The sequence below is a fragment of the Callospermophilus lateralis genome, chromosome 1 (assembly GCF_048772815.1).
Source record: "Callospermophilus lateralis isolate mCalLat2 chromosome 1, mCalLat2.hap1, whole genome shotgun sequence".
NCBI lineage: Eukaryota > Metazoa > Chordata > Mammalia > Rodentia > Sciuridae > Callospermophilus > Callospermophilus lateralis.
In genome coordinates this window covers 220,003,730-220,015,735 of record NC_135305.1, presented here as the reverse complement: position 1 = coordinate 220,015,735, position 12,006 = coordinate 220,003,730, and the positions used below count along the sequence as shown (strand labels likewise).

Here is a 12,006-nt window from a genome sequence, read left to right as displayed (position 1 = left end):
TCCATACCAAGTTTTCTGAAGAATCTCCGCACTACTTCCCATAGTTTGCAGTCCCACCAGCAGTGTATGAGCGTACCTTTTCCCCCACGTCCTAACAACATTTACTGCTGCTTGTGTTCTTGACGATTGCCTTTCTGATTGGAGTCAGAGGAAGTCTCAGTGTAGTTTTGATTTGCAACTCTGATTGCTAGAGATGGTGACCATTTTTTCATATATTTGTTGATTGATTGTATTTCTTCTTCTTTGAAGTGTCATTCAGGGACTTTTCTAACTATTTTACATACTCGTTCATTTAACCTCTCCACCCCATAGTAGATGGTCTGCTGTCTGTTTTACAGTTGTGAGAAACTGAAGCCCTGCAAAGTTGGGCTACTGGCCACAGCCACAAAGCTGGTTAATGGTGAAGCTGGAATACGAACCCAGAGAGTCTGCCCTCACACTCAACCCTGTAAATCAAGGAAGAAAACCAAGTCTCCCGGAAACTTTATTCAGAATTATTCCAAGCTGAAAAACCCAAGCGGTCACCAGTAGATAAATGGGGGGAAAAAAAGTATATTCACAGAATGGAATACTATACAGCAATTAAAAAAGCAGTCTACTGAGTTGGAACACATATGAACCTCTTAAAAAAAGTGAAAGAGCCAAAACACGAAGTGTCTTACTGTAAGATTTTATTTTCTATGGATTTCAATTACAGGTAGAAATAATCTTTAAACAATTTTTTTTTATTTATCAATGGACCTTTATTTTACTTTATTTATTTATATGTGGGGCTGAGAATCAAACCCAGTGCCTCGCACATGCTAGGCAATCACTCCACCGCTGAGCCACAACTCCAGCCTCTAGAGATAATCTTTGATGAGATGATGGGGTGACCAGGAGGGCTGAGTGGAGATTGACCAGAGGGGGTGTAAGAAAGTGCTAGAAATGCTCTCTGTTTGGATCTGAGAGGCAGCCACATGGGTGACCTGCATACTGAAGGCCTGAGCATTGCATTGTGTGCTTTATATCTCAGTCTAAAGACGGCAGATACGTGTGTGCATCATGACCAAGAGCAAGGGTTTCTTCTTCTTCTCTTCTTTATTGTTTAATAAATGGTTAAACTAACATTTATTTTTAAATAAACGATTAAGCAGATTTAGATTTGTGGCTGAGGTTTCCAGTCCTCATTTCATCAGGTTCCCCTGAGGCTGACCTTCTCCACAGCAAGAAGTGACCACCGCAGCAAATCGCCCACATGGGCTGCTGAGTTAGTCCAAGAGCAGAGGAAGCCGCACCCGTCACGGGTGGCCCTATTTCCCCTACCCTTCCTCCTCTGCTCCCGGGTCCCATCAAGGAAGCCACATTAAGGGCAGACTTCTCATCCCTCGGAGCTTTCACGGCTGACAGTTTCTCTGGCTTTGATTTTGATTCCCTTGATCATTGAGGACTGCAGTTGGGTACCTGGCAGAACCCTCCTGAATTGTCGGTGTCTGGTGTTTGGGGTGGGTGAAGTGCCGCTCTGAACACCTCTGCAGTTCAGGGTGAGGCATCCATATGGCCTGCAGATGAGGAGGTGAAGCTTGGTGATTCGGCTCAGGTGAGGTTCGCCATGTTTCCTCACCATTACCTCATGCTCAGCTCCTCATTCTTGACACTTCTAGAAGCAGCATGAGAAAAGTGACTACTGCAAAAACCATGTAGAGCAGGAAATCCACCTCAGAATCTCAGTGCATTGAGTGCGAGCATTCAGTAAAACTCAAAACTGATTCATGGGTTATGTTTTTATTCAACATTCTTATTTAAAAATATTAGCCGATTAGAAATGCAATGAAATGCCCAGTAGCTTGGGAGGCTGAGGCAGAAGGATTGCAAGTTCAAAGCCAGACTCAGTAACTTAGTGAGGCTCAACAAGATCTGTCTCTAAATAAAATATTAAAAGGGCTAGAAATGTGGCCCAGTGGTTCAGTGCCCCTGGGTTCAATTCCTGGAGGAAGGAAGGAAGGAAGGAAGGAAGGAGGGAGGGAGGGAGGGAGGGAGGAACAGAGAAAGAGAGAGAGAGAAAGAGAGAGAGGAGAAAGGAGTGGAGAAGAAAAGAAAGGAGAGGAAGAAGGAAAGAAATGGCCCTTAATGTGATAGTGGTGTCCATCAAGAACCCACAGCCAACCTCTTCCTACTGGAGAAACTTCAAAACCATTTCCACTGAAGTTGACAAGAAAAATGAAGTGAAACCCGAAAGACTAGAAGAAAATGCTTGGAAATCATGTATCATACTGATTTCATACCCAGAATGTGTGCACAACTCCTAAAACCCAAGAAGAAGAAAATAACACAGCACACTAGTTTTTAAATGAGAAAAAGTACAACCGGAGAACAGAAAAATAAGTAGCTCAAATAAGAGACAAAGGACTTGAGTGCACTTGTCTCCAAACAGCCAGCGGGGACATGGTTCATCATCAGGGAAATGTGTATCAAAATCACAACGAGGGCTGGGGTTGTGGCCCAGGGATAGAGCACTTGCCTGGCAGGCATGAGGCACTGGGTTTGATCCCCAGCATCACATAAAAAACTAAATAAACAAAGTAAAGGTATGGTGTCCATCTACAACTAAAAATATCTTTTTAAAAAAAAACCGCAATGAGATATCATCTTATACTCACAGGATGATAGCTATAAAAATAACAAAATTACAAACTTTGGAAGAATGTGGAGAAATTTGATCCTTTGTAGAGTGTTAATGGGAAAGTAAAATGGTGGAAAACATATGTCAGTTTCTCAAGAAATTAGAAATAGAATTACCACATAATCCAGCAATCACAATTCTGTGCATATAGCTAATAAGAGAACAGCAAATATTCAAAAATATTTTTGTATACTCATATCGTTGGCAGCATTATTCACAAGAACCAAAATATGGAAGCAACTAGTGTCTGACAACGGATATGTAGAATCATTAATGTGGGATGCAGCTAAGGTAGTGATGAGAGGGAAATTCATAGCACTAAAATGCTTTTATGCTAGGCCTGAATCAACAGGACTAAAAAACAAAATGGAACCACTCAGACTAAAGTTTCTTCTCATGAAGCTGAAATTAAGCTGTTTATCTAATGCCAAGAAATCAATATCAGGAAGATAAAGTCCAGGGGCTGGGGTTGTGGTTCAGTGGTAGAGCGCTTGCCTAGCATGTGGGAGGCACTGGGTTCGATCCTCAGCACCACATAAACAAAATAAAGGTATTGTGTCCATCTACAACTAAAAAAGAAATCTTAAAAAAAAAGAAAGAAAGATAAAGTCCAAATTTTTTAAATGAGCTAGTTTCGATCGTTATGATATGGAAGTTCCCTCTGCCTTACTGCTTACACAAAAATGGGCACCCGAAGGAACCTCACATGAACTAATCTTTAGTCCTCTGTTGTCCTGTCTCCCTGTCCCCATCTTAGGAGGAATCCGGCTGGAAATGAGCAACGCACTCTGTGTTGTTTGAGTCTGCTTCCCTCCTGCCCCTCTCTGTCCTTAGAACCAACCCATGTAGCTTCTGCCATCAGAACACCATCTATACTTCAGGGACTTGAGAGTTGCAGGTTTCTAGAATCAACATGAAGCTAAACCTAATCTTTAAATCAAACTGCCTGGTTTTGTCCTTGATAGAGGAAAGATCTCAAGCCCTTAGTTTAAATTTCTTCCTCAAGAAACTTAAAATATCATGGGAAAGTCAAACCAAAAGCAAGCCGGAGGGTGGGCTAGAGTGGTAGAGTGGTAGAGTGGTAGAGAGCTTGCCCAGCGTGTGCCCCGAGTCTCAGCACCACAGGTTTGTGAGAATCTGAAACTTGTTTTTACTGGGCAATATTTTTACTCGGGGGCGGGGGGGGGGGGGGGAGAGCCCAGGGTCTGGGTCAGAGTTCAGTGCTTATCTCTTTCCCTTCGGGATCCCATTGTACTGTCACTGGGAAAGGGTTTATTGGGGGAAGAATCAGTCCTTTGGTTTCCTCCCAGAGACCTTCATTCTAGGCTGCATGGATACCTCCTTCCCGGGGATGGTCTGGCCCTGGATGGTGTTTTCGTCCCTCCCAGGGGTTGTCCTGTCACTAGGAGAAGCTATACTGGGAAAGGAGCGATGGTATCCATGTGCTGCCCCCTCTTGCTCGCTCCCTCCTCCCAGGCCACACTACACGGGGGTTTGTCATTTTCCATGTCTCACAGTGACAGCAGGGACGGCCTCTAGGGGAGGCTGGCTGGAGCTCAGGAGTTGGAGTCCTTAAGGAAATTGGGTCCCCTGTTTTTGCCTCAGTCTCCTGCCCCCTTGATCATTCATTACCCTCGGAATAGCCCTCAGCAAGCTCTCTTTGATGTTTTGGTTGCCAGGGTGATTGGGGGTGGTGGCAGTTGAGGTGACAAGGGAGGGTCCAGGCCACCTGGTAGAGTGTGATAGGATCTTGGAAGAATAGTTTTTTTCACCGGTGTTGAGAGCCACAGCCGAAGGGGCCCCAGCAAACTTTCAGACTGCCAGCTGATGATTGGCTCACAGCTGCCCCAGCAACATCTAGCTGATTGGCTCCTCTGCGGTGATGCTCATTGGGCTGTTTCCCTGCCCTTTCAGGCCACGGAGCTGCTCATTGGGGGACTTTTTTGGCTCCGCCCATGCGACCCAGCCAATCGGCCTCAAGAGCAGGAGGATTGTGGGAGGAAGAGGTGGTTGGGGAGTGTGGCTTGTGGGAAGCCGGTGGCGGCAGTTGGGCTCTGAGGGTTTTTTCCTGAGGAGCTGTTTTGTTTATCGTGTGTGGTTCTAAAAATAAAGTTAGTTTCTTTTGACAAGTGGCTCCTGAATTGTGCCCAGCCAGACTGCGGCATCGGGATGTTTTATGAGTCTTATGAGTTGTCCCTCTCTGCAGGCCCATTCACGGCTGAGTAGCTGCCTGACAGCAGAAGGGAAAAGAAGCTTGGGGGATTTTTTGATGCCAAGCAAATCTCCCCGGCTTATATTAGGTACCTGGAGCTGTCCTCAGGTCCCATGAGTTGGAGGACTCAGTCCCAACAGGCTAATCTGGTTCAGAAGGCAGGAACAAGGGGTGCCCAGCAATGGGGGATTCCCAAAAATCCCCTCTCAGACTCAGTAATTTCACGTCAGAGTCACAGAACTCAGAACTCATTCTGCTGCTATGTGTTCATCTATTACAAAAGGCCAAACTCCCAAACACACAAACGAGAGAGTCATGGACCAGGGAGGAGAGGAAGGAGTTACCAGAGCTCCCAGGACTTCTCCAGCTCCCCCGGTTTGCCAGCCTGGGACCTGCCCATTCTTTTTTTTTTTTTTTTTTTTTTTTTTTGAGAGAGAGAGAGAGAGAGAGAATTTTTTAATTTTAATATTTATTTTTTAGTTTTTGGCGGACACAACATCTTTGTTTGTATGTGGTGCTGAGGATCGAACCCAGGCCGCACGCATGCCAGGCCAGCGCGCTACCGCTTGAGCCACATCCCCAGCCCCATCCTGCCCATTCTTGTTCAAGAGTTTTTTAGAGGTCGATCTCCAACCTGCCCTAAGCCTGGAGGTTGGCGGGGAAAAGGGGACTGGCATTTTTCACCTTCAAATCGACTATTTGTTCTTTCTGGTGACCAGCCCCAAGCCCTGCTGTAGTTCACCTTATTGGCCTGAGTCCAGTGTGGTCAAAACCCAAAGACCAAATAGCTTTTCTTATGATGCCACAGGAATGGAATGGGCATGGTCAGAAGGAAATGACCAGCAGAGGAGGTCTGGCAGGGCCACAGCTGACCACATGGGGAGCTCCAGAGCTTGAATGGCCTTTCAGAAGGTCCCCATGTTGGCCCAACATGGCCAGATTGTCCTTGTCCTACAACCCCGTGAGCTGTACCAGGAGGGAGGCAAACCTTGGAGAAGGCAACTCCCTGTGGCAGAGTTCAGACAGGAAGGGGCTGACGAACAGAAGGTCCAGAGGTCCATCTTCAGAATATAGTATTTAGCCTTACCTGGGGACATAAGATGCAATGGTAGCCATTTTAACATAGCCCTTCCCTTTGCCCACCCCGATTTTAAAACTGGCCAATCCTGTAGATTACGATCCTGAGCTCCTCCTATCAGAGCTAGGGGTGGAGCTTCATTGTGGATAAAAACAGGTGGACTGCCCACCCAAGCAGGCTTGCTTGCTGGGCTTTGTCAGAAGCACTTCATCAGTAGCAGGTGCTTCTGCAGAAGCAAAGTCCGCCTTGCGTGCAAGCACCTGTTTGATTCCTCAGTCCTCGGGCACTTCTAACACGGGGGCCACACCTGCCGAGACTCATTGATTGACAGGGAGAATGAGTCCCCAGGTGCTTCCAGCCTGCAAGAGGAGCTACAGCAGTAAAGGAAAGTGCCAGGCAGATGGGTGCAGGGGAGACGGGTGGAAGTAGAGTGATGAAGGAAGCCATTCAGAGCCCCAGGGGACATGGCGGCACCTACACATGGCCATGCGCACCCTCTGGTCTCAGCAAGGAAGGCGGTGCATTGATGGATACAGCCAGCTCCTGAGTGCATCTCCCACCTGTCACTCTATTAAACTGGACCAGGGCCACTTCTTTGGGAGTTGTCTTTGGCAGTTATTGTCACTTTCTCCTTCCACAAAGGGTTTCCCCTCCCTGATCCGTTGGTAAGCATCAGGCCTCGTCCCCTTGGTCCTGCGTTCTGACTTCTAAAGGAAAGCAACCCCCGCCCTGCTGAGTGGTCATAATGTGCATTGCTGGGGAAATCTTGCTTTCGGTTTACAGAACCCCAAACTCCTGGCGAGCTTTGTGATGTCAGTGCTGATTCTTTTATTTCTATGCATCAACTAACACAAATCAGGTAAAAGTCTTCAACTTGCAGAAAAAGGAATACGTACATTTCAATAAAAGACACACCCCGAGAGGTTGAGGTTTACTGCCATATCCAGCCAGAGGAGAAAATGGAGACCCCCCCACCACCACCAGGTGATGGAAACTCCGTTCAGCAGGCACCCTTCCTGCCCGCCGTCTCAAGGTCCCTCTTTTCCCCCCTATAAAAGCTCTTGTGCTCCCGAGTTCCCCAAGTCAACGCTTTGAGGACAGCGGCCCCTTCCCTCTTCCAAGGTGCCAGATGAGGAGTAAACCTGATTCCTTCCTATCAACCCTCAACTCCTGGATATTCGCTCTTGAGCGGCCAGCAGCTGCTACGTTAGAACGGAAAATAGATTCTCAACCACAACCTCAAAGCAAGGGGAGCCCAGAGGCAAAGGAGGAAGAAGCACCCTGTACAGGAGAGGAGGAATGTGACCGAAGAGCCTCAGAGTCTTGCTCAGCTCTTGACGCCCACAGGCCTGCAGAGGAACTCACGGGATCAGGAGGGTGGACAGGGCTGTGGAGCCTGGGGAGAGACCCGACTTCACTTGTGGGAACAGGAGCCTGCAGACTTCTTGCAGATCCAGAATTTCTCAAGTTCACATCTGCTGTCATTCCAGCCGTCCCCTTTGAACTCCACGCAGTCTTCCTCCCCGTGATTGTTGGGCTCCCCTTCGTTCCAAAACTTCATGAATCTGCAAGCCAGACGAGCGTGAGCCTCCGCCCCAGCCCCACTCAAGGAGCCACGTTCCTGCTCCGGGACATTGAACGCTCTCCCCGCTTCCCTTCAGGCCTACGGCAGATAGATGAGGCTAGTTCTGGACCCCAGGCCCCTTGTCCCCCATGCCTGAGGATGAGAACCAACCAAGCAGCCGAGACTCCAGTCCCAGCCGCCTCCCTTACTGTGCTCTTGAACTCTGGGCCTCTGTACACCTCCCCCGGGCCAGGTGCAAGGCACCCAGGGACAACATCTACACCCCAGAGCCCACTGGTGATCTGAACCAGCCACCACCAAGCCTGCTTACCCCAGCTGGCCTGTTTCTTCCCGTGAACACCACAACGACTGTTCCTTCCCACAGTGTCTCGCCCTTTGTCTCCTGGCAGACCTTGGCACACTCTTGGGTAATTCCCCGGGGCAGGCTGTGTGTGCCCTCACTTGGGATCTATGAGCGTAACACGTCACCCTTCCAGTGACAATAGCCCCAGACTGGCTGGTCTCACGAAGCCTCAGGCTTCCTACTCAAACACTTTACTGCAGACTCCTTGCAGATCAGAGCCTCCTACATCTCGGGCAGGGGGGTTTACGAGGCTGCCCTCCCACCTTAACGTGGGTCTCAAGACCCCTCCCTTGTCTCAGTAAATGCCACACTCTTAAGCCTAGAGGGCAGCATGGGGGAGCTCAGGGCAGAGTTTGGGAAACCCAGCCCTCTCTCTGGGGAGTGCCCTTCTCCAGGACCTACCTGAAGAACAGAGGCGACCCATCCACCCAGAGCCACGTGCTTTCCTTATTCAGGTCTGACAGTCCCATCCAAGTGCTGCCTTTATTCTTGGAAGTCAACTGCAGGAAGTTCTGGAGGGGGAGAGGAGGAGTCAGGAGGGAGCTCCGACCCCCAAATTCCAGCGAGTGTCTCACCAATGTCTTGATGGCAAGTTCTGCTTGCAGTCTGACCTTCAGCCTTCTCGTGCACCAGCCAGCCCCCAGGTGTGCTCAGGAGGTCTGAGTCCCTCCCGCATGTGTGCGCTTCGGACAGGTGTGTTTGGACTTGTGCACGCGACGCACAGAGCCGCCTCCCATCGCACACACTTGGCGACACCGCATGTTCACCGTCCTGTGAGTTCTGAGCATGATTCCCAGGAATTTACCCCCGCCCGGCCTCCATGCAGGGCATGTTCTGCATCGAGCGGTGCCCAGCTCGATCCGAAAGTAACAGTGGGAAATTTACGCCAGGGAAAATGGCAAAGGGTATATATATCAAGGCTTTTTGTCTCAACAGACCAGGTTGCTAAACACCAGCTAGCACGACACCAGGGACCACTTACAATTTAGGTGACCCCCAAAGCGTTCAGCCACTTCCAGAACCTGTGTGTGTCTCCTGTGTAAGGTCTTAGAGCCCTTTCATTCAGAGTCTCCTCCTCCTCCCCCTCAGTGGTCCCGAAAATGTGTCCTAACCAACCACCTCCTCCCAGGTGGCCAGTGACCAGATGCGTGCCCAGGCCGGAACAGGGACCCCCACCAGACACACCTGCTCCTCAGCGCTTTTGATGATCACTAGTTGGGCCCCCACCTCCCGGCAGGCGGTGACAGAGTCATTCCAGTTCCGCTGGGACTTGGAGAAGAAGTAACAGTGTCCTTGGAAGAACGTCCAGTCCCAGGGGCAGGGGCGGCACAGGCGGTCTGTTGGGGGAGAGGGTCAGGACCCGTGCTGGGAGGCCAAGCTCCTGTGTCTGCCCCGCCTTCAAGCCCCTGAGAGTTGGGGGCTCCTTCCACTGCGTCTGGTGGCTGTTCCCTCCCCTCTCCCTGGACCTCTCCCCCCCAGGAGAAGCCAGGAGTCCTGGCACCGCCTCCTCCAGGCTGGGAGAAGTAGGGGTTCAGCACTCAGGACAGAGGCCAGGAGACTGGCTTCACTGGGTGCCCACTGTGCGCCTGGCCTACTGTGGGCAGCGGGGCATGTTGTCACCTTCCCGTTTGTTTCCATTTCTTGGTCGAGGCACCTGAGGCTCAGAATTGGCCCGTGACTCAGGCTGCGCCACCCAGACCCTCTGAACCCTGGGGACCCTGTTCTCCTGTCACTCACCCACTTCAGCCTCCGCCTGGGTTAGCTCTTGGTAGATGTCCTCCTGCTTCGATCTCTTCTGCTCATAGAAGTGGGAGACCTTGGAGACTGGGCCAAAAGAGGGGAAAACTGCACTTATTGAATACCTTCTGTGTGTCATGGCCTGCACTGGGCTCCCAGGGACACTGTTCTGAGGGACAACATCTCGTTCAATCCCATTTGAAGATGAAGAACCCAGAGAAGGCTGAACCTCAAGGGGAAGTGGAGCCAGGACCCTCCCCTGTAGCTCCTCCCTCCTCCTCGGCCCTCAGAAGTGCCGCTGAGAGACCCGTCCCAGCTTTCAGCCCATCTCCCTCCCACACCCAGCTGCCCCAACCCTTGGGCCTTCCCTGACCTTTGACAAGGACGGCCATCAGGATCCCGGCCAGGAGCATGAGGCACAGCAGCTTCAGCACCAGGGGGATGTGGCCATGGCCCAGAAACCCTGCCAGAGAGAAGGATGGGTGGCCCGGAAAGCCAGCGTCCCTGCCTCAGCCTGGCCCAGGGGTAGCCTGGCCCCAAACCCCTCTTTTCCAGGGCACAAGATTCCAGTCCCTTAACCTCCAGCTGTCCACAGCCCAGAGGTCCCCAACCTCCAATTCCCCAGGACCGAGGAGTCCAGTTCCCAGATTCCTCCTCCCTAGAACCCAGGAATCCAGACCTTCAGCCTTCACCTCCACAGGACCCTGTAGTCTGCTCCCCCAGACTCAAGGACCCCAAAACTCTGGTGTCCAGGTTTCCAGCCTCAGTCTTCCCAAGACACAGGTGTTAAGACCGTCAGCCTTCACCGAGAATCAAGTCTTCAACGTCCACTCTCCCTACCCAGGAGTCCACTCAGGAGTCCAGTCCTCAGCCTCAGCCTCCCCAGGACCCAGGACTCTGGTCCCCATTCTGCACTGCCAAGATCCTGTAGTCCAGGCCCCAGCCTCCACTGCCTTAGGACCAGAAACCAGACCCTCAGCCTCTGTTTTCACAAAACCCGAATATCCAGTCCATTTCCACCTCTCCAGAACCCAAGAATTTACTCAGCCTCCACCTTCACCAGACCAGTGGGGTCCTGTCCTCTATATCCGCCTCCTCGAGACCCCAGGAGTTCAGACTCCAGTTTCTATTACCCCAGTATCCAGGAGTCTGTCCCTGGCCTCCGCTCCCCTGTGTCAGGGTCCAGTCCTCACCACCACCTGCCCAGGACCCAGTTCTCCAGTCCTTCAGTATCTATCTCCCCAGGACCAAGGGATACAGACCCACACTCCAGACCCCCCATCTCCTCCTCCCTTGGACACAAAATCCAGATTGCCAGCCTCCAGCTCCCCAGGACACAGACATCTGGGTGGACCTGTCCTTTACTGCCCACACCCCAGCCCCGCTCTACCTGCAATGCTCTTGAGGCCACCCGTGGGTCGGAATCTAAAGTGTTGAAAGGAATGCTTGGCGCCACTGGTTATCAGCTCTTCCTCGTCTGAATGGGCAGAGCGTCAGTCAGAGCCTGGGCAGCTGAGCCCCAAGCTGGCCTCCATACCCCCTCCCAGCTCCCAGAAGCCCAGCCCAGCCTCACCCAGGGAGCCCAGCTGCTGCGCGTCCACATCCTTGCAGTCACTCATGGTCACCGCTGTCTCTCGGTGCCCAGGACTGCTGGGATCTCAGCCTTTATCCCCACCCCCTGGAACTCACTCCCTGCATCGACTGAAGGTCAGGAAGAGAAAGAGGGAACTGGCTCGGGCCCCGGAGGATGCTAAAGGGCTGGGCCCCCCATATTCCAGGAATCTCAGGCAGCAGTGGGAGTGGCCAAGTCATGGGGTGCTTTCGACAGAACCAGGAACTCGCTGCCCTAGCTTGCTGGTGTCCTCACTGAGGGCACCTCCTGCTGGCTTCGGGGACGGGGCTGAATCATCAGGGCTCGAGTCTACTCTGCGCTGCTCGGACCAGGCTCCTTTCTAACTGCTTCCTAGACTCACTTGTCCGGTCTCCCCAGGCTGTGTAGATGGTCTGACCTGCACCTTACAGTTGACAGGCGATGAGGGACAGCGTGGTCAGGTAACCCACCCAAGGTCACACACTGGTGAACAGCAGAGCTGGGATTTGAACCCAGAGATTCTGCTTCCAAGTCCACACCATGAACCAAAGAGGGTCACAGAGTCTCAAGGAGGAAACCAAAAGATGCCTAGAAGCTTTATTCAAAATAGTCCCAAATGGGACCAAAAAAAAAAAAAAAAAAAAAGAGGCCACCAGCAGGTGAATAAAAACAAAAAAATCCTGGGGCTGGGGTTGTGGCTCAGTGGTAGAGCGCTTACCTAGCATGTGTGATGCCCTGGGTTTCATTCTCAGCACTGCATATTAATAAATAAAATAAAGGTCTATTGACATCTAAAAA

At 51.2% G+C, this 12,006-nt stretch overlaps 2 protein-coding genes across 3 annotated transcripts in view; one reads left to right on the top strand and one right to left on the bottom strand.

Moving 5' to 3' along the window:
- LOC143395251 (CD209 antigen-like protein A) overlaps window positions 1-12,006 on the top strand; it is a 61,528-nt gene that overhangs the window by 9,945 nt on the left and 39,577 nt on the right. The window contains exon 6 of the mRNA XM_077109566.1: window positions 5,484-5,495. Within this exon, the coding sequence (XP_076965681.1) occupies window positions 5,484-5,495 (12 nt within the window). The remainder of the gene's footprint in view (window positions 1-5,483; window positions 5,496-12,006) is intronic.
- On the bottom strand, window positions 5,909-11,345 carry LOC143395277 (CD209 antigen-like protein C). 2 transcript variants are annotated; one of them, XM_077109578.1, is made up of 8 exons: window positions 11,191-11,345; window positions 11,008-11,094; window positions 9,991-10,080; window positions 9,618-9,704; window positions 9,066-9,217; window positions 8,283-8,392; window positions 7,318-7,517; window positions 5,909-5,961 (listed from the first exon to the last, which is right to left on the bottom strand). In XM_077109578.1, exons 1-7 carry the CDS (start codon window positions 11,234-11,236, stop codon window positions 7,367-7,369), a joined length of 723 nt encoding a protein of 240 aa, XP_076965693.1. In that variant the 5' UTR covers window positions 11,237-11,345; the 3' UTR covers window positions 5,909-5,961; window positions 7,318-7,366. The 2 variants fall into 2 exon arrangements, with proteins under 2 accessions (XP_076965693.1, XP_076706512.2); XM_076850397.2 differs by lacking the exon at window positions 5,909-5,961 and having other exon boundaries at window positions 6,757-7,517.

What these genes read in the sequence shown, in the direction of transcription:
- LOC143395277 (XM_077109578.1), bottom strand. Translation starts at nt 11,236, where the DNA reads ATGAGTGACTGCAAGGATGTGGACGCGCAGCAGCTGGGCTCCCTGG. An exon ending in GATGGCCGTCCTTGTCAAAG is followed by an intron (nt 9,705 to 9,990) that starts GTCAGGGAAGGC and finishes CTTTTGGCCCAG; the next exon opens with TCTCCAAGGTCTCCCACTTC. An exon ending in TCAAAAGCGCTGAGGAGCAG is followed by an intron (nt 8,393 to 9,065) that starts GTGTGTCTGGTG and finishes CTCCCCCTCCAG; the next exon opens with AACTTCCTGCAGTTGACTTC.